The sequence below is a fragment of the Lissotriton helveticus genome (assembly GCF_964261635.1).
Source record: "Lissotriton helveticus chromosome 1_1 unlocalized genomic scaffold, aLisHel1.1 SUPER_1_unloc_10, whole genome shotgun sequence".
NCBI classification, from domain to species: Eukaryota; Metazoa; Chordata; class Amphibia; order Caudata; family Salamandridae; genus Lissotriton; species Lissotriton helveticus.
In genome coordinates, this window is record NW_027611649.1 from 2,287,852 (window position 1) to 2,314,807 (window position 26,956).

Sequence of the window (26,956 nt, forward strand, 5' to 3'; positions counted from 1 at the left end):
AAGATTTCACTCATTCACTTTTAGGCCCATGCTGCGTCAAAACCCTGTGCCTACTTGAAGCAGGCGTAAGGCTTGACGCAGCATTGGACAGATAGGGGCCCCCCAGAGCATTGCTGGAGCTGCGTCGTGCTTGCGACGCAACTCCAGCATTGTGCCACTTTTACGGCACAGATGCGTCGCGCATCTGTGCCGTTTTTGCCCCATGGTGCGCCGCATTGTAAATGCGGCGCACCATGGGTGGCGGAGCTGCGGCGCACAATAACTGGCCCATCCCCATCCCGCAGCCAATCTTGAACATCTTTTAAGACAGCATTTAGTCTATGGATGTCGTTAGGTGAAGAGGTTTCCAGGTAGATCTGCGTGTCATCCGCGTAGAGGTGGAAGAGGATGTTGGCATTCCTGAGTAGTTTGGCGAGCGGTTCCATATAGATGTTGAAGAGCTGAGGAGAAAGTACTGATCCTTGGGGGACACCCTTGTTGACTTGCTGTGTTTCGGAGGTGAAGTTCTTCAGTTTTATTATTTGCGAGCGATTGTGGAGAAAGGAAGAAAACCAGTCAAGAACTACCTCGCTGAGGCCAGCTCTTACTTGCAGAGTTTTGATGAGGAGCTTATGGTCTACCGTGTCGAAAGCTGCGGATAGATCAAGGAGTATGAGAAGGCAGCACTTGTCAGCGTCAAGAGAACCGTGAATGTCGTCTATGATGTTCAGCATTGCGGTTTCTGTGCTACGACCTTGTCTGAAGCCAGATTGGAGGGGGTCCAGGAGATTGATGTTATCCAGGTGATGAGTTAGTTGCAGGAGAACGCAGCGTTCCAGTGTTTTGGCGAGTAGAGGGAGGTTAGATATCGGTCTGAAATTGTTCAAGTCAGTAGAGTCGAGGCCGGGTTTTTTCAGCTAAGGGGTGACTTGTCCCATTTTTAGACAGTCGGGGACCACTCCGCTTTGTAGGGAGCTGTTTATAATTTTTCCCCAGATAGGTGCCAAGGTGAGCTTCATTTTTTTGACAAGTGAGGGGGGAATGGGGTCTGAGATGTGAGCTGATGGTTTGGAGGTCGAGATTAGCGAGATTATCTCCGTTTCCTGCACGTGGCGAAAGCTTAGCCAAGGGAGGGGAGGGGGGCCGGAAGGGAGGGCCTGAGGGATGGTCGTGTTGCTGATGTCTAGAGATAGTTTGATTTTTAGGACCTTGTCGTTGAAGAAGCTGGCGAAGTTGTCGCATAGTTCTTTGGACGCCTGCAGGGGTGAGGGCAGAGGCTTAGATGTTTGATGTCTGATTATGTTGTAGAGTTCCTTAGGTCTGTTTTTGGAGTTGGCAAGTGCCTCTCGGAAGAAGTTGGATTTCTTGTTTTTGATATGGTTGTTATACTTCTTTCGGGCTGTTTTTAGTTGTAGGAGAAGGATGGTTGTTGGGTTGTTTCTCCACTTTCTTTCTTTGGCTCTCAATGTTCTCAATCTTTTGAGCGTTATGGTTCCTTTCTGAACCTTTTTAATAATTATATGCCTAATAAATTATAAGTGTTTTTGCAAAACTGTTTAATTGTTTGTATAGGCTCCTTCATTCTTCTAGGTACTGATCATGACATTAGTACTATCTGTTACAACGATGTGTCTTGAAGTTGCACAAAGCAGACACAGTTGTAGCCACTAAATGCGGAAATGAGGTGAAGATTGAAGTGGTTGAAAAAGCTAAAAGCAGTATAAAAAATTATTTGATATGAGGGACGGTGTTTCCTTAAAAGGGTCTCAGTCAGGAGAAAACCCCTCCACAAAGATCAAACACCTTTGTAGCAATATTGCAGCACTTGGTTTCAGATGAAGGTTAATAAAAAAGTTCAAAGCAATTCTCCCCCCCCCCCCCGACATCAACAGCAAGAAGCATATATAGTAGCAAGTGGACAAAGAATGTGATTAAAAATAAGGGAATACATACATGTGTTGTGATGCTTCCATCACATGTAAATGCCTCCCCAATATTTATCTATATTTAAAGAAATTATATATAAAAATATAATATATTGTATGTTATGCAAGGATGAAGTGACAACATAGGAAAAAACTCTGTTGTATTGTTGGTCGGGTTTGGTTAGACCTCTCTGGCTGGACAACCATTTTTGAAAGGGTTTGTCTGTACCGGTTTCCTAAAACCCATGTTTGGCACACGAAGAACCTCAGGTGTGAAATGCATTGTTCAAAGTGGAATCAAAAAAGTTACTTTTCCCATTTTAATTCTTATAAGATTATTGGCTTTATGAATCAGAAAGAAACAGCTGCCAGCACTTAGCAGTCACTTTGTTTAATCCTCTCTTCTTATTTTGAGTTTCATCTACAATGATCAAGGGGGCAGTGAGATAAGTGGAATTTTCCATTTTAACTCACATAGGAATCATTGCTGTGCTCTAACCACAGGTACAGTACAGATATGGTTATGGATCACTGAAATTCAGCCGTTATAGTTGGGACTATGCACAATACCCATACAAACTTTGACTCACATTACAAATTCAGTTCGCAATGCTTATGATCTTTTACTAGTTATATCAATAAATAATAACACCTAAAATGAAAATGTAATTAAAAAACGACACATACTCAAACAAATAAATAATACTACCTTTATATTTGTCACTTTTAAAGTGGACACATATGGTTTGCATAGCTGACATGCGAAGCAAGGGGTGTTGTCCTAACCATAACTAGCAAATTATAGTGGTTTTTCAATTTTAATTTGTAATTATAACTGTTCTTTAAACAGGGCAACTGCAACTATGCAGTTTATTGGCTGTGGTGTTTTATTATGAATATGCCTCATTTCCACATTATCCATCATCTGCTGCATAGTCTTCAGATTTTAACAAAAAAGTACCTTGCTCACATAGATGAAAAGTTACTGAAAACTTTGCGACCCATGTTGACCGTGCAGTGAAACTCCCTTTGCAAAGTTTGGCTGGTCATCTTTCTGTTACTTATTGCTATATTTAGATGTTAAACTGATAGTACTGTATGATACCTATGCCCAGGCAATGATAAAAAGATTAAAAATACTAAAATAATGAAGTAGTACTATCACAAAATGTGGTGCATGATGCCGCATAATTTACATCTTCTTGCCACATAATTTAGTTAGACTTGCTGCATAATTTGGTTTTCCTCTGCCACTCAATTAACCTTCAAATGGATGAATAACAAGCATCTGAGGTGTAACTCGTAAAAACAGAGATCCTGCCATTTGGCAAACAAAACCTCTTTGTGCCTAAATCTTGGTGGCCAAAAAATGTCACCCGCCTCCTAATACAATAAATGCAGCTAGAAACTTAGGAATAAAGTTTCACACCACTCTATCCTTTAAAAAACAATCTTTGGCAGTTGCGGGCTCATATTTTTATATTATAAAAAGTATAAAGAAATTCTTTGACGTGTTCCCCTAATTAGCCAGGCAAACTGTTACTGTTGCCCTCATTACATCTGGACTAGATTACTGTAATAGCCTCTATGCAGGAACCAACAAATCAGTCATGCATAAGCTTCAGATTGTCCACCATGCGGCTGCTTGGCTGGTATTGAAGTGGCCTAAGAAATCATCTGCCTCTGCTGCATCAGACACTTTGCACTGGATGCCAGTTCACAAACGTGTTCTGTTTAAGGTCCTTAATATTACCTTTAGGGCCTTTCACGCACGTGGGCCACAATATCTTCAAACCGGCTTTAAGCACCATGTTCCCTCCCGTAGCCTCAGATCATCCAACGCAAATCTGTTGACCATTCCAACTTTTAGATTGGTATCAAAGGGAGGAAAATTGCTGACAGTATTGGGATAAAAGGCATGGAATGAACAGTCACCTCAGCTCCGCCAGGTGCTTCTGAGTCGGTATTTAGGAAGGCCCTTAAAACTTGGATTGATAGTGCCCCAAATATACTGTGCAATACTCTGATCTGAATACCCCATTTCTCTCCATTACGAGCAGTAAACCAGTTTTTTCTTCCTCCTCTGGTTTCCGTATCTGCGACAGTATGCTCCTTGGAGTGATAGCAGCACTATACAAGTAAGCTTTTACATTACATTGTGGTTCCAAGGGCTCTCCCCTTTTTTGCTCTTCGGTCATTTGACTTTGTCTGTTGTTAGGGATGCTACAGATGTGGCCTGAGTTCTTTTGTAATTGCCTGCTCAGGCTAGCGATGTATGCATCACGCTGGTTGTTCCTGCATATAATCCGAATGTTTGTGAGGGCGCTTGGTTGTGCTTGGTTGCTTCTGCTGCCTTTGCTGTGATGATTTGTTCCCTGAAAGACTGAGGTAGCCCACCTACCCTCGTAATTGGGAGAGAGGACATGCAGATATTTAGTCAGGGAAGGTGAACGTGCAGCTATACCCCAACTAGCTAACTGTTGATTTTCCCCTAGCACTGCCAATTGTAGTCGCTGTTGGCTAAATCCCAATAGAGTCTCTGTGGGTGTCCCCTTGAAGCTTTTTGTATGAGGGTTGCAAGGTGGCTGACTAGCCGAAGGATGTCGGATCAGTTCAAGATGTCATGAGGGTCCTTTAAGTAGTATCTAGGGGTGAGCCCTACCTCATAAATTAAGGACATTTACTTTGGAATAGGTGCATCTGTAGTGCTCCTGTCCTGGGCTTGTGTGCAGGTTTGGGGCCTAAATTCGAGGAAGTTCTATAAGAGGTGCTGTGCTGCAAACAACCAGCTTCCCCTCTTCAAGTACTTTGCCAGACTTTCTTTTATCTGCTGTTCCACCTGGGGAAATGTAATACAGCCTTCAGGGCTGCTCTGCGTCTCAGGTCTTGAATGGTTGGTTGCCCAGATCTGTGTGCTAGCATTAACCTTTTCAGAGATAACCACCGGTTCTTCTTTGAGTCCAAGACAGATTTTGGCCAAGATACTGACTGGGAAGCATAGCACTTATTATGTAGCGGCAAGTCCTCTCTCCCTTGAGGATTTCCTTCATTTGGCCCCTGTGACTTGTTCTGGTGCTTAACAGCAGATATGGGATAAAGTGGCCTTGGGTAGTCACGCTCCACTGATCGGCAACTGTGCAAAGTTGGTGACAATAGTCATCTAGTTTTGACTTTTGATGTTTTTTGTTATTTTTTTTTCAGCTTCTCCTAGCCTTCTTGGAAAGGGTGGCTTCTGCCTGGGCTGGCTCTATGGTTCCTGCTGCACCCTGGAATTTTTTGTATCTCCTTCCCTTGGCATGTTCTGGGCTCCGGTTGAATGGTTAGGTCTTTAGGCATTTCTGCAATTGTCTGGGATTCCTGGGGGGTCTGTCTTCTTTGCCCTTCCTTGATTTCTGGACTTGGGGGGCTTCCTTTGCCATTTAAGGCTAATGGGAACTTGCGTTCCAATGTTGGTCTTGATAATCCGCTGGTCGCTGTTGATGATTTCCTCTTGCCCCTAGATATTGCTACTATATCCCCTAGTATCTCCGGCTACTCGGCCAACTTGTCAATAATAGCAGGCTTTTGTGGCCTGATTTCTCAGGATGCTTGCTTCCATGTTTTCCATCCTGTTAACCCGGTTCACCAGGCGCTGTGCGATTGATGGTAGGAGGTCCTTTTGAACCTTAATTTTTGTTGACAGCCATAACAGAGCCCTGGCTGAGGGGTATTGTGCTTCTCTTATGGCTTTCAGGTGAGGGTCTTCCTGATCGTTTGTTTGCCGGGTCTCGGTTCAAGGTTCCTTTTCTTCTTCTCTCTTCCCAAATAACAATCAGTTGCGGGTGAGGCAGATGAAGCAAACCTTAGGGTAGATAGCGTTTGCCCTTAATTAAGACTTTAGAGTTTTGCTCGCTTCGCCAATGAATTAGCGCTTCAGTGGAAGGAGGACCGTTTTTCTTATTTAATGTCTCCCTGGTATTCTTTATGTTCCGTGAGTTCTTTTCTGGACAGTGTTATGTGGCCCTTTTCTGGGGGGGTGATGCATCTGCCACCTTCGTTTGCCCCTTGTTTCTCCCTGGGTAGGCTTGATCAAATGCTTCCCATTCCCTGGGGCAGGAGTGTGATCTATGCTTAAGGGCGGGATTACTTAGCAAAAGGGAGTCAGCCTTACTACGTCTGGAGTCTGCCCTTGAAGTTGCATATTTTATCACATCCTATGCCCCCTCCAAGAAACTGTCCAAAGTTGTTGTTTGACTGCTGGGTGTTTGGAAGTACTGTGTTATGAGCCCTTGTTGGGGTGAACTCACTGGGGTTTGCTCTTGCGCTAATGACAGAGCTGTACTTCTTATAACCCTTGTTTGTATTAGCCCAATACGTTCTTTCTCATTAGTGTCTGCCCCTAAGTAGAGAGAAGTTTTCTTTTTGGGCACCATTTTTTGATCGGAAACAATTCAGACATCTTAAGCGATGACAGGGTGCAAGTGTGGTGCTTGACTTTTAATATGTGAGTTACTGCAGGTTGCTTTTGGTGTTGATAACAAAAGACTCACTTTAACTCTCGTGCTGGAGAATCTTTTCATTCCCTCTGTCCACCTCATTTCTTCTTTTTACAGCATTCTTGAGCCCTCCCCCTTGGCATATACTGCACCAGAAGTCCTTAATGGTGGCTTCAATGTTGTTTGGTTGTGCCTGTTTCTGCAGCCTGTGCCGCAAATGGTCGGGTCAAAGAAAACACTAGGAGATGATGGCCGGAGCACTGAAACTTTTCAGACTTTCAACCCCAGTAACAGATCTGTGTTGAATCCATCAGCGTTCTTTATCTCACTCCACCACCCCAGTTCAGACCCAGCTATATGCAAATCAGTCTTGACCCTGTGCCTCATGGGAACAGTCCAGCCTCACCTGTCAAGCCAGGTTTTCCCTGGACTGAAAAGAAGCATCCTGGAACCGGTTTCAGGATAACACCCCTCATCAGCCAGGATAGCTTGAATCCAGTGGCAAAGTAAACAAGGGACCCATGTCTGGGCAACCCTGCCAATTTAGGGCAAGCAAAGCGAACACAAGGAGATGTCAGACAGCACGCTGAAACTTCTCAGACACTCACCCCAAGTCACAGATCTGGGTTGAATCCATCATTGGTCTTTAGCTCACTTCGCCACCCCAGTTCAGATCCAGCTATATGCAAATCAGTCTTGACACTGTGCCTCATGGGAATAGTCCTGCCCAAACTCCCAAGCCAGGCCTTCCTTAAACTGGAATCAAGCATCCTGGGACTGGTTTTAGGGTAACACACCTCATCAGCCAGGCTAGCTTGAATCCAGTGGCAAAGTGAGCAAGGGATCCCGTCTGGGCATACCCTGCCAACTTAAGGCAAACAAAGCCAACACAAGGAGATGATGGACAGAGCGCTGAAACTTGTCAGACACTCACCCCCAGTCACAGATATGAGTTGAATCCATCATCTTTCTTAAGCAAATGGTCAGGTCGGCAGGTTTTAAACCTAGGCAAGGGTCCGACACTCCTCCCTATAATTCCAGTTGTTCCTGCTGCCCCTGTGTGATAACCAGCAGGCTCGGTGGTCATGAGTGGAGCAAACCGGGGCACTCCAGGCTACACAAGCTTCACCCAGACTATCTGGACCACCTCGGTGGAGCTTTACAGGCACACACCCTCAGTGGCGACACTCTAAGGCTGCAACCCTCGCTCGACTGCTCACAGCCCAATCTCTAGCCCAAAAGAACCCCTCAACACCAGGAGACCAGGGCTACCAGGTATCACCCACCAGGTCCACCGAATCCAGGCCAAATCCTCTGCTGGCTGAAGCCGTAGACTGCAAACTCGGTGATGTCCACCCTAGCCGCCCAGCTCTTCTGCCTCTCGGTCACTGCCCTTGGCCCGCCGCAGGGATCTCTGCGATGGAAAAAGGCAGCCTCCCGGCAGCAATCGGGTGGAGAGAGAAAGGTGGGTGCAGCTCCTCCGCCTCTGGCGTCCAAGATATGTGTTCTCATGAGAATGCCAGCCCTCTCAGAGAGTCACTTAATGTAGTTGTCCTAATGCACGTTTGACAAGCTGAAAATGGGGGCAGGGTTCTCTGCAGTCCGAGGTTAGTGAGTCCAGTCGTGGAGAAGTGTGGCTCACTAGTTAGAAGCGGAAGACCCTGAAGCAGAGTTATGGCCCGGGACCAGGGTTCAATTCCCCGACGCGGCAGGGTCTTGGGCTCAATGTCTGCGGACTCGATTATTCTCGCCTCGGTGGCTACTCTAATCATGGGTCCCACTCTGCAACTCTGGGTAATAGCTTGCTTAATCTCCACAATGGCCCCAAAAGCGCTGGGATGCCTGGCTTCACCTTGGGGGTGCCCTGGAGGGGGCATCTCACAGGGAAAGCCAGGAAGGGTTCCACAGTGGTATACAGCGCCAGGATGCCTCGAGATGGGGTGATAGTGCGCTTTACAAGTATACACACATTTACATTTAGATATTAGCTTGATAAAAATATAGATTGTTCCTCAAAGGGTTAAAAGTTAGAGTTATCTAGACTGGTAGTCTACAGATAACAATTCAACCATGGTTCATTCACTATTTGTGGACCTAAATTCAAGAACGAATTTAGACGAGGGAGCTCTCTTGTCTCCTTATTTATTTCAGGTCTGTGTTTTTTTTAAAATTAGTTTTCAACATTGCTTGTGAGCTTTAAAGTGTTAGATTATAACGATACCTAGATCGGGCTCCTGGAATTCGGAGAATAAATCAACTGTTTCACGGATCAGGTCCAAAATGTAAAAAATATAAAAATATGATAGAAAATGGATTTTATTTTTAGTTATATTTATTTTCGCGTTTTCAGGTATGCGACCTAACATGGAATCCATAGAATCAAAGCTCTCTGATTGGCTAGCCAAAGCATCAAGATAAATGTTCTGGATGCAACTAATTATACCTGAAGTCCAGTAAAAATAAAAGGGTGCATAAAGGAGCAGGGTAAGTGCACCCTGATCTCCCAGACTCATTGAAGGATCCCAAAGGGACTTCCCACCACAGTGAAGGCATTGTAGCAGGACTCACACCTCCTGACACCAAGCTATCTTAATGGACAGGTTGGTTTTTTCTCATGTTCACATACGCTCAACAGGAGGCCCACAAATGGCAATGGTGGCCCAGCAGAAGTCCAAGAAGCTTGTCACATGTTCACAGTCAATGGCCATGAAGCTTGGGGATCACAAACCCTACCATATGATCCATCAACCCTAAAGAATTACATTAAAAACAAAATAAATGCTAGGCCAAAGATGAAAATGTTCACCTGTTGTGCATTGGAAAATGTTGCTTCCCATCTGCGTGTTTCATAGGATCATAAGGAGTGGTTGGAGGGGCTTAAGATATGCTTATGATATGTTAAATGTACATACCAGCATACAAATATCACTGAAACACAGAGGTTTAAGTGAAGGTATGGTTATCTTTGATTCTAATATCTATACATTGGTTGGGAAAACCCCTATGAAATGCACTGAAATAAACACAGTTAAAGTATAGTTATGGTGAAGAATTAAAACATTTTTTTTTAATTTGCAAGATATGTGTAGATTGCAGTACATAATTTGCACAGCAGTCATGCCAACCATAACTCACACCCAGGTGCAATGTTTATGATCTCACTATATTTAAAATAATAAATAATACATAAACACACAATGAAATTAGCTAACAACACATATTTAAACCACTAAATTACACTACATTCTTTATTATCTCTCTTTCATAATGTTAAGGATAATGTGGTTTGTCACATCTTCCGTAAGAATATTTACAACATTTTTACGTGCGTCTCATATCATGAGTAAATTCAAAAGCATTCTTGTGTGTGTGCGACTCATAGTTGCATGACTGTTTTTGTGGAGGCAATCATAACTTGTGAATTTCCTGTTTTGAATTTATATATGAACTTTTTTTTTTACTATGAAAGGTATCAAAACCTTTACAGATCAGATTTTAAGGTTCTCATAAATGTTATCAATAGATGTAAAAAAAATATAGAAATCCATGTTGTTGACTTACATATTTTAAAAACTTTGATAGACATCAATTGCAGCCTGCTTTTGGAAAAGAGTGAGCCAGCTCTGTGCAAGGTAATGTAAATAATGCAGTACTCAATACACTACTCAGTCACGCTTTAAACATCATTTTGCGTTCTGTAACCTGTGCCACAATTTTACAATCCCAATACTGAACTATTTCAGGGATGATCTTGGTAAGATGACTTACACCACTATGTGCATCAAGGAATGCCTTCGCCTCTACCCACCAGTACCTGGCATCTGGCGAAGTCTCACCAAACCAATGAGATTATTTGACGGGCGGACATTGCCAGAAGGTATGAATTATACTTCATGTAAAAAACAGAATAAGAATTAAAATGTTCTTTCTCATGGAAATATGATAGAGCCATGCTATTTTAATACAATAACAAGGATCAGTTCAAATGAAAACCCACTGAACATCTCCCAATTCCTATTCCAAGTCCCTTTCATGGATCCTTACAGTGGGAGAGTACCAGAACTCATTCAGGGGCATATTACCAAGAAGTGCGTTACTAAACGCACAACGCTCATCCCCATATCGCCGGCTATCGCCGGATTTCATCGCTGTTTTAGCGCGGAATTATCAATGCGCATCACGTAGGTGAATTGAAATCTGGCGATAGTCGGCGATATGGCACATTAGCGCATGAAAACAAACGTTGTTTTCATGCGCTAATGTGGGCCTTGATAATATGGGGGGTGGAATCAGCGTCTTATGATCCACACCCCCATGTTATCAAAGCCCTAACACCTGGTCTGAGCAGGCGTTGGGAGACCTGCGATAAACGAGTTTATCGCAGGTCTCCCTCTCCCAACGCCTGCCTAAGTAATAGGGTGTTCCCACTACCAACCACATTTTACATGTGGTTGGACGTGGGAACGCCCACTTTGCATGTCATTAGCCATGTTTATCGCCAACATGCAAAGTGGGCTTGCGCCAGGCTTAAAAATGCCCTTGTTAATAGGGATCTAGCAGTATCGGAGATTTCTCGGCACAATTCGCCGAAAAAGCGGCGATACTTGCCCTTGGTAATATGCCCCTCAGTTCCTTCAGGGCTGTGTGCTGCAGCCGAACCCATCTAATGTGCAACCTACTTCGTCAATGCAACACACTTGATTAGAGTTGGACAGGCTTTGGGGTTGTAGCTGGCATCTTGGCATCTTTTTGGCTGTTAAAGGGGCAGCAAGGTTACACATTTAATGCTGGCACTTTATAACTGTCAATGAAATACACTATTAAGAGATTCCACCCATTTCCAAAAACTATACAAGACCAAAGTCTAATGTGCTTCATCTACACGCTTGACTCAATTTGGATTTCCTATAGGGCACACATTTTATATAGTGCTGCTTACAGAGTGTTTTTGTAACTTAACCAGTTATATAAACAATATTATCCTGTACAACAAAGGCCAACAAACCATACACGCAGTGTGCAGTGATAAATGCTTGTTATCAGAAATGACCTGTGGGCTCCAGCTTTCTTTGAGTTTTGTAGTTTAAGAAGTGATTTGTGTACAGCTGGGCGGCTGGGCGTGCTGACGTGACGAGGGCGTGGCTGGTCGCAGACAGGTGATCCGACCAAGCGAGCGAGCGAACGAGCAAGTGAGCAAGCGGAGGCGCTGTCGGAGCCGTGTCCAAGCTACCGGGACTAAGATTGGGATCGCCGCGGACTCGGTGACCGGGGGTTTGAAGTCCGAGGTCGAGGCAGAACGAGGTGACGACGGTGCGGAGCCATAGAAGCAACCCAAGTAAGTCGAGGGGTGGTGAGCGGTGGTGTAGAACAGACGTGGCAACGGGTGGGTAGAGCCAAACCCTGGCTGAGTTCAAAACCACGCTCCCTCCTGGTTCGCTTGGTCCTTCGCCCAGTTTGTTGCCCTAACTGCCTTAACCTGTCCCCCAAGTTTTCCAACGAGGGTCACCGGCACCGTGAAGGGCATTTCCAAAGCCCCGGTCGGCGCAATAGGGTACTAGCTCTGCTCTGCTCTGCGTGTTCTCCCCTCCTGCCGTCGCCTATCTCCCACAGGGTCGGTCGCCTAGGGCGCTTTTGGTGACTCGCCTCAGCCCCCTAGCTTTGGCTCCATCCCACCTGCTCTCTTCACCCCTCCCCACCGACTCCCTTGGCCTGTGGACACCTAGTCGGCGCTACCGCCCATCAGAGATCAGACCGTGTGGGGTCACGCACTCTCCCCCCTACGTGGTTTGAGCTTTTGCATTGGGGGAGGGGGGGGTCATGCCTCTGTACTAAGCACGCTCCCTTGGCCTCTGGTGTGGCTGGCACAGCTAATGGGCGGCTACAGGCAGGGAGCCAGGGGGGGGGAAGCGAGTAGGGGGTCGCCACAACGCTCGCTACAGGAACAGCAACAGCAGTAGCGCCTGACACTTGATATCTAAAAACCCGACCTCCCTGACACGAGACAGACAAGCTAAGACCAGAAAAATTTGCCAGGGAGACATCAGGGGTCCCTATGTCCCTACGTCCCTCACGTGCTCACGATCTGGTCAGAAGCCAGTAGAAGCCAGTAGAAACATCTAAGTGCAGAATTGGAAGAAGTTCCCACTGCACTGGACCTCCTACCAGTGGACTCCTGCAATCAGGCCATTCAACAGGAGCAATGAGATCGGGGAGAGTAAGAAAAACTACCACCGCAACAAAAAGGAAGAAGTAAAAACCGGCGGCAACTTATGAAGACTCCTCCCTGGCCATTCACACGAGTCCTCGGGCCCTCCAAGACACATCAAAGCTTCAAAATTCGCCCTCATACAGAAGGCAACACTCTGGCAACATCAGCAAGTTCCTATCCCAGGCACCAGCTTCAAATGGACTAAAACCCAGCTCCCTATTGGATTATTTAAAAAAAGCCCCGGACATGTTAAAGCCAATTTCTCTTCCTCAACCCGTGGAGGCTACCAGTCCCCGCACCACAGGACAATCGGTAAAGCTAAGCATGCAATCACCGCAAATGCTGTTTACAATAACAACCAAAAAACCTGCTTCCGCTCCGGAAGTCTACATCTTTGGGTCTGCATCTAACGACCAGATAACAGCCCAGGAGGACTGCGGGAGGATGACTCAAGATCTCCCACCAAGTCACCAACCCTTATTGAGTCAGTCCCACCGACCACATGCACCCAACAAGCAAGAGTCAGGCTGCACCCAACCCCAATCTGTTATCCACACTCACGATCCACACCCCCTAGCATTGCAGTCAGAAACCCTGTCAATACCGTCGCCTCAACACACTGCACCACTAAGGGAGGATACTCCAGCACCTCATCGTCAATTAATTTTTCCCCAAATTCACGCTCAAAATCACCATGCCTTTAACAACAACACAGTTAACCCCCTCTTAACACCCAAGCCCAGTTCCCCAAAGGGAAGCCCGGTCCTGACTTGTCATCAACAACGCCTACTCTCACCATTAACAGCAACAACAACCCCATCAAAATTACTCAAAAAACCCGATTCAAATGACCGACTACTAGCGGACTTGTCCTTCTTTTTTAAAAACCCGCAAAACACCTTTAACCTTACTCCGAAAGCTACCCAACATCAAGAAGCCCCCACAACATCGAGTATTTGGCCTCAACTTCTTCAAACATTTCAACTGACAGATACAGCCTTAAATTACCACTCTGATAAACTAGACACCCAGGTCGACCTACTGAATATCTGGCATTATTCACAGCAGGGATCGACAACAAATTGGATAAACTGAATAGTTTAATCATAGGAGCACAATCAACCTCAAAACTAGTGCAGTCGGTTTGTTGTTGCTCACCCATAATCGACTCACTCTCTTCACTGCCAGCTTTTCTTTCCACTGTAATAAATGAGGGTAAGCTGTTGAAGGATGGCGGTGCTCCTAAAACCCTCTGCAACCAACTGCAAACCTCCACAATTCCGTGTTCAGAATCAAACATCCCCCCGACACCCTCTGCAACTCCGACTCAGGCGAGTGGGGAACAAGACCCCCAAATAGGCCACAGCAACAACCAAACAAAACCCCCCCAACTTCAATCACCCTCAACGACACGAGTGCTGGCCACAGCCTCGGCCCCAAACACCTGGACAGCAAATGGGCAAACACATTATATCAGTCCCAACGCGGCAGGGCTGCCAGTCAGCCTAGCCGCCCCCGCATTTTCTAATCTCGAAACATTGCCTGCTCCCATGCCATCCTGCAGCAAGAGTCAGCGCAAACAAAGAAATAAATTAAACGTAAACCAAACATTTCTCCCCCCGAAATTATTTCCTGTCTTTTTAACGGCATCTAATAAGAAAGTAATAAGTGTCCACCTCCAACCCCTAAAAATATCAGCCACAGTCAATTAAAAGGGGACCCACCCCCAAGTCTCTGTCAAAAGCCCTCTAACTGTGGTTATGATTCAAACATGTCCTCTGCTTAAATAGTGGCTTCCGCTCAAACAGCGGGATCAGAGCCACAGCCTGCTAAAGAAAAACCAAGGCCCACACCTAATTAACTCATTACCTCGAAGACTATAGTTATGGCATCACAACCACAACCAACACTTCAACCCCCCCCCGTCTGGGCTGGAAAAAATCAACATTGAAATAATTCCTTCAAAAACAATTTTCAATCACAAGCTAACATCTCCAATAAACACTCAGACTTTGATGCCAGGGCCACGACATCAGCCCCAACCCCAACGAGGATTAGATACAGGCTTCCCAACCAACAAACCCATCCATTCAAATCAAAGTCCATGCACTAAGCGGATCAAAAGTGATTCAAAACACTCCACTATTCTTTTAGTCCCCGAATATAAATGAAAGGGGAGGCACGACACTCTCAACAGGTCAAATATAATAAAATTAGTGAATGGCATCCCGGGTTTTGAAGCACTATCATCGGATGATATATACTCGATTGAATTCCTTCCTCCAAGAGGCACACAACCATCCGAGGCAACCCTGGTGTCATTTAGATCGCCCTCCTGGGCAGGAGTGTTTTTGGACCATAAGGCTACCTTCCGGGACTGGGGTATCAGAATCTACCCCAATTCCACCCCAGGCTACCCCACAGTGTTATTAAACCAGTCAGGCGCCGGAACAAAAGCTGAAACCCTTTCATTTGGACCCAAAGCCAGGCCCTACTCAATTCTAAAAAATGCGTTAGGAATTACAGAATCACAGACAACCTTCCCAACTGGCGAACTTGGCCCTGACAAAACCCAAGGTTGGGGATGGCTCCCAGCTGCCCTGTCCAGTAGAAAAACAGAATGACCACAGGAACTTCCCCCTGCGGGCCAAAACCATAAAGCACTGGTACAAGCAAGCTCCCAAGTACCTCGACCCGCATCTGCTATAGGCATCCAGGCAGATTCCACCTTCACATTGTGTTCATGGAACATCAGCGGCCTTCACAGAAAATAACTACCTTAGAGACATACTTCTTCATATACGGGCACACATTAACATCCCTGCAAGAAACATGGGCCACTCAAAGCTGCCCCGTCACCAGTTTTATTGAACTATGGAAACCTGGAATCAGGGACTGCCGCTATGGCCATCCAAAAGGGGGCCTGTCAATTTATGTTTCAAATAACCTAAAAGGTCTGATTGTGCCATTACACTTTGAGGAAGATTGGTTACTTGGGGTCAAAATCAATTTATGGTCCAATCAACGCTCTCTCCTGTTTCTTAATGTTTACATCAACCCAAGCACACGCACAAAAAAGGGTCATCTGGCATGTCTATCAACAATCATGAGCGACCTCGCTGGGGACCATCCCGACTCAGACTGCATTGTCTCAGGGGACTTCAACACCAACCTCTTCCAGGGTCAACCTGCAGAATATGACGGGCTTTTTCCATTTATACTATCGAAGGGGCAAGCACAATCTAAACCCCCAAACCAAGCACATTGTGCCCTGGGAGAACTCTGCGCGCTGCAATTTTACAGTCCCGGATACTTGGTAATGAACGGAAGATCAATGGATGACACCCCTCCAAAATGGACGTGGACAAATGAGCATAAACAATCCTATCTGGATTACACCATCTGCAACTTGGCCTTGCTCCATCATCTGGTTAGCTTTAGTATCCAACCGCGACTGGAAAGTGATCACCGCCCACAGGTTATCACCCTTAACACAAAGCTAGAGTACCTAAGATGGAGTGAAGACTTAAACCCTAACATCATGAAGGCAAGCCTGGCTCTCATTAAAGGCGGAACAGATCAGACGGCCTCCCCGACTGTTGCATGGACGATGCTTTGCTCACAACTGGTCACACTCTTTCCCGCTAAACAGCATCTGCACAAAGCCACTACGATCTGGCAGTTCTCACTTTCAACCCACTCAAGTGCGCTGAAGAGAACCAGAAACAATACCTTGTGGGCGCTAACTAAATCCCCAGGAAATAATGAGCCCAGGTATGTGTATAAATCAGTGCAAAAATCATTCAGAATGGCCGCACAAAAAGACAAAAGAACACATCAAAATCAATTCTGGGCCAAATTACTGTAAAGGATACACGATGATTCTGCAGGAGCGTCAGGAATCCGAAGTATAATCCACAGCCTTCCCCTGCAGCCTTCCGACTCTATCAAGCACTAGAGCACAGGAGGCAAGCCAGGGGAAAACAGGGAGACAAAACAAGGAAAGGTTGGGGGTAACAATTGGGTGTTTCGGGTCTTCAGACTGGTCGTCTCAACCTTCTTGTGGGCTTGGCAATCAAGAGAGACTGTAATGCAAAGAGTTATATTCTTAAATCTGAAGAGGACAATCACATTCCCAATTACACAACATAACCTTTCATACCTAGCTGGTTGTATGTTGATATCCCTGAATGGATATGGGAGAACCTCTGGAAAGGGATATAACTGGAGCTGCAGTGAAGAAGACAATACCCTCATAAGTCTAATGACCCAATGTATACTTGTGTATTGAGTGACTAACAATATATCCTGCTCACTTTGATCTTCTGTCTTAACTGCCACGAAGCACACCCCAAAGGTTTATTTGAATACAAGAATTCGGTTGCCAATATCCTTGATAGTGGGAACAACATCTACAATAAACAAAACAGGGAATCAAACACTTCAATACAGTATTACGGATACCAATTACAATGTGCAGCGCAAGAATGCGCTGTTACCGTGTTTCTGGAACATGTAGCTGTAGCCCAATCCTTACTGGTCCACGCAAGATATCAAGTCCAAAGAGGTGAAGTATATCACCAGCGCTGAATAACCCCAAGGAAAATGGTGTCAGAAGGGATGGGCAGGGGTAAAGAAAGGTCCTAACTAACTAAGGTCAGAGCACCGGTAACAACCCGGCCGCCAGCGGAGCAGAACCCGGCTGGCAGCGGAGCAACCCGGTGTTGTAGGAAAAAAGGAAGGGTGAAGGTTTGCCCGGCCCGTCAGCGGAGCAAAACCCGGCTGACAAGCGGAGCGGAAATGAGGCCAACAGCAGAGGGAGGATGCCCGGCTCGTCAGCGGAGCACAAGCCCGGCTGACCAACGGAGCAGTACTGAGGCAAAGGGTAGGGAGAGGAAATCCCGCCGGATGGCGGAGTCAAACCCGGCCGCCGGGCGGGACACCAGAACACTGAAAGGCAGCTAAATCGGGAAACGACACGGAACGTGTCAAATTGCACAAGCGCGGTGGAGAGGCACTTTGCAAACGAGAGGGATGGGCTGCAGAGGCTCACAATCGAACCAACAGAGCCGATGACACTCTCAATTCGGAAGAACGCCAGGACGTAGAAAAACCGGAAGTCAGGCACAGGAAGTCAGGCAGAGAAACGAACCCAACGGAGCTAGACGCTAGAACGTGAAGCGTCGCTCCCTGGGTCAAGGAAACCTAAATAGTGCACAATTAAAGGGCTAGCGCACTGGGAGGGGGCTTGAGGCATGACAGTACACTCCCCCCACAACAACCCCCACCTGGTTTTGGCTTGTCAGGGTATCTTTTATGGAACGCCCTTAACAGCCTGGGAGCATGGACATTGGAAAAGGGTTCCCATGTACGCTCTTCCACACCGTATCCCTTCCAATGAACCAAATACTGGACCGTACCCCTCACTCTACGGGAATCTAGGATATTCTCGACCTTGTATTCCTCCGAGTCCTGCAGAGTTAACGGAGTAGGTTTTGCCGGCAGTGTAGTCCCTGGCTCAACCGGCTTTATTAGGGAAACATGGAATACCGGATGAATCCTGAATGAAGGCGGAAGCTGCAATCTTATGGCAACAGGATTGATTATTTTTTCCACCTTATAGGGACCTATGTATTTGGGATTGAACTTGCGTGGACCCCCAAGAGTAATGTATTTGGTGGAAAGCCAAACCTCATCTCCTGGTGTGTATATGGGTTCTAATCTTCTGTGTAGATTTGCCCCCTCTGTGTATCTCACCTTGGCCATCTCAAGACTCTCTAATGCCTTCCTCTGTATTTCAAGTAACATCTCTACTCTATCTGCAGCAGCAGGGGTTGGACAATCTAAGGAACAACCAGAGGGCAGCAACTTAGGGTGATAACCATACAAGCAAAAGAATGGAGAGACCTTGATAGAGGAGTGTGTGCTGTTGTTATATGAGATTTCTGCTACCCAAACCAATTCATCCCAGTCCACTGGAGACTGCAACACCTGATTCCTTATGTATTGCTCAAAACACTGATTGACTCTCTCCGTCTGTCCATCTGACTGTGGATGGTGACTTGAGGACAGACGGACGTCTATCTGGAGCAAAGAACACAAACTCTTCCAGAACCTTGACACAAATTGGGCTCCTCTGTCGGAGACCAAAGCAGAAGGGAAACCATGAAGTCGCACTATGTGTTGCATATATATGGAGGCTAATTCAACTGCTGTGGGTAGACGTTGTAACGGTACAAAATGAGCCATTTTGGTGAACATATCCACCACCACCAGCAACGTATTGTTCTTTGCCTTGGTGAGCGGTAGTTCCACTATAAAATCAAGGGACACCGTATGCCAGGGACCGGGAGGGGAAGGTAATGGCATGAGAAGGCCTACAGGGTTGAGGCGAGAAACCTTAGTTTGTGCACACACATAGCATGTCTTAACAAAGTGTTCTATGTCTGCCAACATAGTAGGCCACCAGTAACGGTCACGCACAGTGCTAATGGTTTTCTTAATCCCTGGATGACCCGCTATGGGATGTGTATGATACCACTGAATGACTTGTTCCTGGAGGTTCTTTGTCGGTATAACCACTCCCCCTTGTACACACACAAGGTCTCCCTTCTTGGACGTGTCTTGTGAACCCACTATAGCCTGCATGTCTGCTGACGCTTGACTACACTTGACCTGTGCCAGGAATTCATCCTCTGACCTAGTTCCTCCTACAATATTCATTCTAGGGATAATCGGTGTAGGCTCAATGGGATCTATAGGAGTATCGAATCCCAACCGTGAAAGTGCATCCGCCTTCCCATTACGTCTGCCTGGTCTGTACTGGACAGTGAAGTCGAACTCACTAAAGAACTGAGCCCAACGCAGTTGCCTCATGGAAAGTGCCTTTGCCGACTTGAGATATTGGAGGTTGCGATGATCGGTGTATACCACCGCGGGATGTCTAGCACCTAGGAGATACTGCCGCCACTCTTCGAATGCCTTCTTGATAGCCAGAAGTTCCTTGTCCCCTACCGCATAATTGTATTCAGCAGGGGAGAGTTTGTGAGAGTAATAGGCCACTGGATGACACTCACCGGACACTGCATCCGCCTGAGATAGAACACCTCCCACTGCCACTTGCGAGGCGTCTACCTCCACCACAAAGGGCAGAGCAGGGTCGGGATGATGTAGCACCGGGGCACTGGTGAAAGCATTCTTTAGCATCTGGAATGAACGCTCTGCCTCACCGGACCAGACGAAAGGAACCCCCTTTTTCAAAAATGATGTAATGGGCGATACCAAGTCCGAGAAATTGCGAATGAATCTCCTATAGAAGTTGGCCAGCCCTATAAAACTCTGGACTTCTTTGGTTGTACGCAGAGCCGGCCATGCCAAAACAGCCTCCACCTTGGAGGGATCCATGCGCAGGCCTCTAGGGGAAACGATGTATCCCAAGAAAGGAACCTCCTGCGTGTGAAAAGTACATTTGTCCAACTTACAATACAATCGATTGTTTAGTAAACGTTCCAACACGTTACGGACATGCTGTTGGTGTATCTCCAAAGTAGAGGAAAATATCAGCAGGTCATCAATGTAGGCAATTACATAATCATCAAGAATGTCTTTCAAAACTTCATTTATGAAGAATTGAAATGCCGCCGGGGCATTACAGAGCCCAAAGGGCATTACAAGGTACTCGAAGAGACCATACTTGGTGCAGAACGCCGTCTTCCACTCGTCTCCCTCCTTGACTCGTACCAGATGATAAGCGCCCCGCAAGTCCAACTTGGTGAAGTATTGGGCATTGCGAATTCTGTCAAGGAGGGAGGCTATGAGAGGAAGAGGATAACGGTTTTTGATAGTCACTTCATTGAGCTTCCTGTAATCGATACAACATCGCAGGCCCCCCTCCCGTTTAGGAATAAAAAACAATGACGAAGAGGCTGGGGATCGCGATGGTCTGATGAATCCCTTCTCAAGCATAGAGTCGAGATATTCCCGTAAATATACATTCTCCTTTTCAGTGAGTGCATACACTCTACTACAGGGTATTCTGGCTCCTGCCTCAAGATCAATACGGCAGTCGTAGACGCGGTGTGGCGGAAGAACCTCCGCTTCCTGTACATCAAAGACTGCTTGCAATTCGTGGTAGCAGGGTGGTAGAACAGGACAGACCTCCGTACATTCCGCGGCTGTGTGTGCCTCTCTTTTAGTAACCCCTACCACAGGCCCCAGAACCACCGGAGGAAAGGATATAGTGGATGTTTCCCAATTGATGACAGGGTTTTGCGTTCTTAACCATGGGATACCCAGAAGCACCGGGAACTGTGGAGAACTAATTAAATCAAACGTTAAGTCTTCATGATGATCAGGTGCTATAACCATGTGCTTCGGGTTGGTGTGATGTGTAACTGGACCAGAAAGAAGGGGACTGCCATCGATGGTAGTGACATTACTGGCAATCTCCTTTTCAGTGTCGGTTATCATATTCTCCCTAGCCCATTCTCTGTCCATGTAGTTTCCAGAAGCCCCAGAGTCCACCATTATCAAAACGTGTAAACCAAGAGTGCCTTGTGTGAGATATGCTGATATGTACAAATGGTTAGTAGGAGCGTATGTATAATCGGAAGAAGAGACTGTTAGTCCAGACCTACCTGAGTTCCTCGTCTCACAAGAACTCAGGCTGACTAGTTTCCCGACACCTTGGACTGAGCGGGTTTAACTGGGCATTCTCTTAGGAAATGACCCGCTTTCCCACAATACAAACATAATCGAAGAGTTCTTCTTCTCTGTCTTTCCTCGGAAGTCAGAGGGCCTCGGACTATGCCTATCTGCATGGGTTCACTGTCTTCCGTGGCTTTTTCTGGGGCACTCTTTTTCTCCTTCAGAGCAACATACCGATACTCATGCTTCCCCTTCTCTTTCTTTCGTTCATGCAATCGATGGTCTATCTTCACTACCAGATCTATGAGAGCATTACAGGAGGTAGGAAGATCGACTATCTGGGACAAGGCGTCTTTCAGTTCCTCCCGCAACCCCCTGTAGAACATGGTACTTCGTTTTTCTTCCGGCCAGTCAGACTCAATAACCAACCGGCGGAATTTGGTAATATAGGCCACCAGATCCTGAGTACCCTGTCTCAATTCTAACAATTCTGTATCGGCAGAATGTGTATACATGTGTCGATCGAAGAGTTTACGGAATTCTCGTCGAAATGCTGCATAATTATGTAGCAGGGGGTCATCTCTGTCTACTAAGGGAATAGCCCAATCAGCCGCAGAACCACTGAGGTAAGATATTACAAAAGCTACCTTAGCCTGATCAGAGGGAAAACATTGAGCCTTGCAAGAGAAGTGTAGTTGGCATTGACTAAGGAAAGCCGCGCATCGCGCTGTTTCTCCTGCAAATTGCTCAGGGGGTGCCAGAGGTATCGAATGTGGAGTGGTCACCTGCACAACCGATGTCCCTCCTCCTGTAGCACCAGAAGCTTGTTGTCTCTGCAGGGTGTCCATTCTGGCCATCAATGTCTGAGTCTCAACCTGCAGATTACCTAACATACCTGCCACATCCGCCAGTGTGACCGCTTCGAGATCCATGACGCTCAGGCAGAACTAACCTCTTGGGCTTCACGTTCTGTAAAGGATACACGATGATTCTGCAGGAGCGTCAGGAATCCGAAGTATAATCCACAGCCTTCCCCTGCAGCCTTCCGACTCTATCAAGCACTAGAGCACAGGAGGCAAGCCAGGGGAAAACAGGGAGACAAAACAAGGAAAGGTTGGGGGTAACAATTGGGTGTTGAGGGTCTTCAGACTGGTCGTCTCAACCTTCTTGTGGGCTTGGCAATCAAGAGAGACTGTAATGCAAAGAGTTATATTCTTAAATCTGAAGAGGACAATCACATTCCCAATTACACAACATAACCTTTCATACCTAGCTGGTTGTATGTTGATATCCCTGAATGGATATGGGAGAACCTCTGGAAAGGGATATAACTGGAGCTGCAGTGAAGAAGACAATACCCTCATAAGTCTAATGACCCAATGTATACTTGTGTATTGAGTGACTAACAATATATCCTGCTCACTCTGATCTTCTGTCTTAAATGCCACGAAGCACACCCCAAAGGTTTATTAGAATACAAGAATTCGGTTGCCAATATCCTTGATAGTGGGAACAACATCTACAATAAACAAAACAGGGAATCAAACACTTCAATACAGTATTACGGATACCAATTACAATGTGCAGCGCAAGAATGCGCTGTTACCGTGTTTCTGGAACATGTAGCTGTAGCCCAATCCTTACTGGTCCACGCAAGATATCAAGTCCAAAGAGGTGAAGTATATCACCAGCGCTGAATAACCCCAAGGAAAATGGTGTCAGAAGGGATGGGCAGGGGTAAAGAAAGGTCCTAACTAACTAAGGTCAGAGCACCGGTAACAACCCGGCCGCCAGCGGAGCAGAACCCGGCTGGCAGCGGAGCAACCCGGTGTTGTAGGAAAAAAGGAAGGGTGAAGGTTTGCCCGGCCCGTCAGCGGAGCAAAACCCGGCTGACAAGCGGAGCGGAAATGAGGCCAACAGCAGAGGGAGGATGCCCGGCTCGTCAGCGGAGCACAAGCCCGGCTGACCAACGGAGCAGTACTGAGGCAAAGGGTAGGGAGAGGAAATCCCGCCGGATGGCGGAGTCAAACCCGGCCGCCGGGCGGGACACCAGAACACTGAAAGGCAGCTAAATCGGGAAACGACACGGAACGTGTCAAATTGCACAAGCGCGGTGGAGAGGCACTTTGCAAACGAGAGGGATGGGCTGCAGAGGCTCACAATCGAACCAACAGAGCCGATGACACTCTCAATTCGGAAGAACGCCAGGACGTAGAAAAACCGGAAGTCAGGCACAGGAAGTCAGGCAGAGAAACGAACCCAACGGAGCTAGACGCTAGAACGTGAAGCGTCGCTCCCTGGGTCAAGGAAACCTAAATAGTGCACAATTAAAGGGCTAGCGCACTGGGAGGGGGCTTGAGGCATGACAATTACTATAGGAAAGTAAAAAACGCAACACAAGGAAATTCTGGGCCTTAATCAATCGCTCTAACTCATGGCCATCAAACTCTGGGTCAGCAAATATACAAGAATCAGACTGGGCCATCTTCCTGACCGACCACTTCAGGTCCCCGGAGAGCACAGTGCCAAGAGGAAGCTGCTCCCCCAAAGAGACAGAAGCCTCTCCAAGTAACAGCGTGCGCAGTAGCACAAACTGTGCAGACCTTCACAGTGAAGACATCTTGATCACTCATGAAATGGTTAGCAAGGCTGCGTTAAAAGCAAGACCAGACGGGGCCCCGGGCCCAAATGGCTTACCCCAGAGTCTGTTTAAGTCAAACATAGCTCTTTGGTCGGGGCACATAACCAACCTCTTCAATTTTGCACTAAGAACTTCAACTGTCCCGGACTCCTGGCGTGGTGCAATAATCCACCCAATCTATAAATCAGGCTCCCGTGCCACGCCAAGCAATTACAGACTAATTGCCCTCTTAGACATCGAAGCCAAGCATTATGCAGGAATTCTACTGAAGGAGTTGGGGTCATGGGCTGAGCTGTGTGAACTGATTCCAATAAACGAAACTGCCTTTACTGCCAACTCTGGGACTGTGACTAATCTACTCACATTGTCCATAATTATCGACAAAACGCTTTCATCATCCAGGACTGTGCACTGTTGTTTTGTTGATTTCAAAGCCGCATTTGATCGGGTTCCAAGGGCAGCTCTATGGGAAAAACTTAGAAAATGGGGGATTCCTGAAAAACTCCGGGAGGCGATAATCCAGCTATACTTACACACATGGGTCCAGGTAAAATTGGGGTCCGGCACGCATCTCTCGCGGAAAATCATGACAACTAGAGGTGTCAAACAGGGATGTGTGCTGGCCCCCCTTCTTTTCAACCTGTTTATAGCAGACTTGTCGGTCAAACTCGACGAAACGAATAGTTACCCCCCCAAGATCAGAGGCTCAGCAATAAGCAACCTTCTTTATACCGACGATCTGGTTCTTTTCAGCGTCACACGGGTTGGGCTTCAGGGGCTTTTGGATAAGCTATACAGCTACACCACTAAGAACCAACTTGAGGTAAATTTAAAGAAAACCCAAGTAGTGACCTTTGGAACGAAACGCACTGGTGGTGGTGGGTGGTAATATAATAATAAAAGCTTAACAACAGGACGCACATATAAATATCTAGGGGTCCACTTTGACTCGCAGTAAAAGCTATGACCCTACAGGTTACTTTATCTAAGCTCGCAAAAGAGCTCTCCGGTCTAACTCTATCATTCCTACTGGAAATCCTGAGAGCAAAAATTGGACCCACCCTGGCGTATGGCATCGAGATATTTAGGGGTAAACTAAACACAACTTTAATTCAACTCGTGACCAAAATTTATAAAAAAAGTACTCCATCTGCCTAATTCTGCTTCTGCTGCCCAGATCAGGCTAGAACTGGGCTTATTAAACTATGAGGCCTCCAACATCGGCACATATCTAAATTTCTGTCCCAAACTTAGAAAAGCAGATACAGGCACTTTAGAGTCTTTAATCTGGTCAGAAATCAGCCAGAAAAACCCAGGGGGCTCGTATGGCCGCCTTTTCATGGATTCTATTCGCGAAATGCCGGCGGGCGACCTAAGGGCCCTTAACCCTAGCACAACTGCATTTAAAACCTCCATTAAAAAAGGCGTCAGAATGAGCTCCCTTATTATTGATAAAACGCTCCTCTCTAAACGCACTCATGCATGGTCAGTCATGAACTCTTATGGGCGGTTATCCCCTGCTATCTACCTTTCATGTACTTATTCACTGCATTTAAAACGTAGCTTTCTGGCCATCAGAATGGGGGTCTGGCAATTTCTAAAAGATCTGCCTCCATGGCGGAGCACTACGGAAGATTTAACATGCAGAGGGTGCGGCAAGACAGCAGAAACATTGGTGCACGTGGTCTGCTTATGTCCCGCCCTTATGTCCCAACGTAGACGTAGTCTCAAAGCAGAGTCCCTGCAGATATGCAACTATTGCATCCTTGAGCCCTGAAAACACAGCTTTAAACATTGCCTTCATAATCTACATACGGCACGCACTCCGCATCTTCTTGCTAAAGGCGGAAGGAACAACAACCCCTGTTTTCCCCCGTCCAGCTGTCTAACTCAAATAGAATTTTACTTCCCAGTTTTATAAAATTGTTTATAACCAGATGTATTTTATCATATTGGTTGTCACTGATTAGAGACCTACTCTTTTTGGACCACGTTTTTGCACAATTAGTATTAATCTTGCGATTTTGTTTTGTTTTTATGAGTTGTAAGTTATTGACGGATAGAACATCAAACCCTTTTGCCTTAATGCTAAAGTGTTATTGCCGCCTATCATACAACGTTTAATTTTTAACATGCAACAGAAATTGAGTAAGATGACTCGGACGATTTTACTGATCAAATGATGTTAAAATACGCTCTGAAACTCTTTTAATTATGTGCTGACTTGTGGGAATCACTGTGAAATGCTTTTAAGGATATTTTTCTTTTATCCAAATAAAGAATTTTCAATTCAATTGTGTGCGGCTCTCCTGGCTAGGTTTGATGGATCCACAGGGAGCCACGGTGCACAGTTTGAGAACCACTGGTTTAAGCTACAGAAGGCCTGCTACTCCTAGGCATCTGCCACACGATAGGGTGATGTCAGAGGAGAAAAATAATCTTCATGCTGTTTCATCATGTCCAGTTCTCCCTCCTTTACTGTTTCATCACTTGGAGGAACCTAATCTCCACTTTTTGGTGATGTCAGGAAGGGTTGAGTTTCATCTGTGTACCTTTGATATGCACACCTCCATTCTCAAATAACTGTTGCAAGGGCTCATGTACATATATAGTAGAACTAATTTGTAAATCACATAGTTTAAACTAGATCATTATTGTGAGAAATTGGGTTGTTGGTTAAGTGGGGTAGAATTCAGGCAACAGCCGCAATCCTTCTCCTTGTGACCTACAAAATGTCACTAAATTAACCTGTGCTTAAAACTCTCTGGTAGCTTGGCATAAAAGCATTAACGCTAAACTCAGAGGCAATGTGTAAAGAATTTATGCAGCACTTAAAATGTAGTAAAATTAAGAAAAAACCCACATCAAGTTAGAACAATAGACTAAATTTGAAAAAACTGACACCAAAACAAAACAAAATCCAATCAATAGAGCCAGAGTTATACATTTGTAAAGTTTAAAGTGAAAAACAGTGCCTAAATGGTCAAAGCGCCAACCACAGAAACCTAGTCGTGTGAGACCAGGGTCAAGTTGAAAATGATAGTCCAACAAGATGGAGCACGGTTTGGATACACAGGATTGG

The 26,956-nt window shown here is 46.1% G+C and overlaps 1 protein-coding gene across 1 annotated transcript in view; it reads left to right on the forward strand.

Annotated features, from left to right (window-relative positions):
* LOC144805440 (uncharacterized) overlaps positions 1–26,956 on the forward strand; it is a 947,065-nt gene that overhangs the window by 604,663 nt on the left and 315,446 nt on the right. The window contains 1 exon segment of the mRNA XM_078671992.1: positions 872–886. Coding sequence (XP_078528118.1) covers positions 872–886 — 15 coding nt within the window.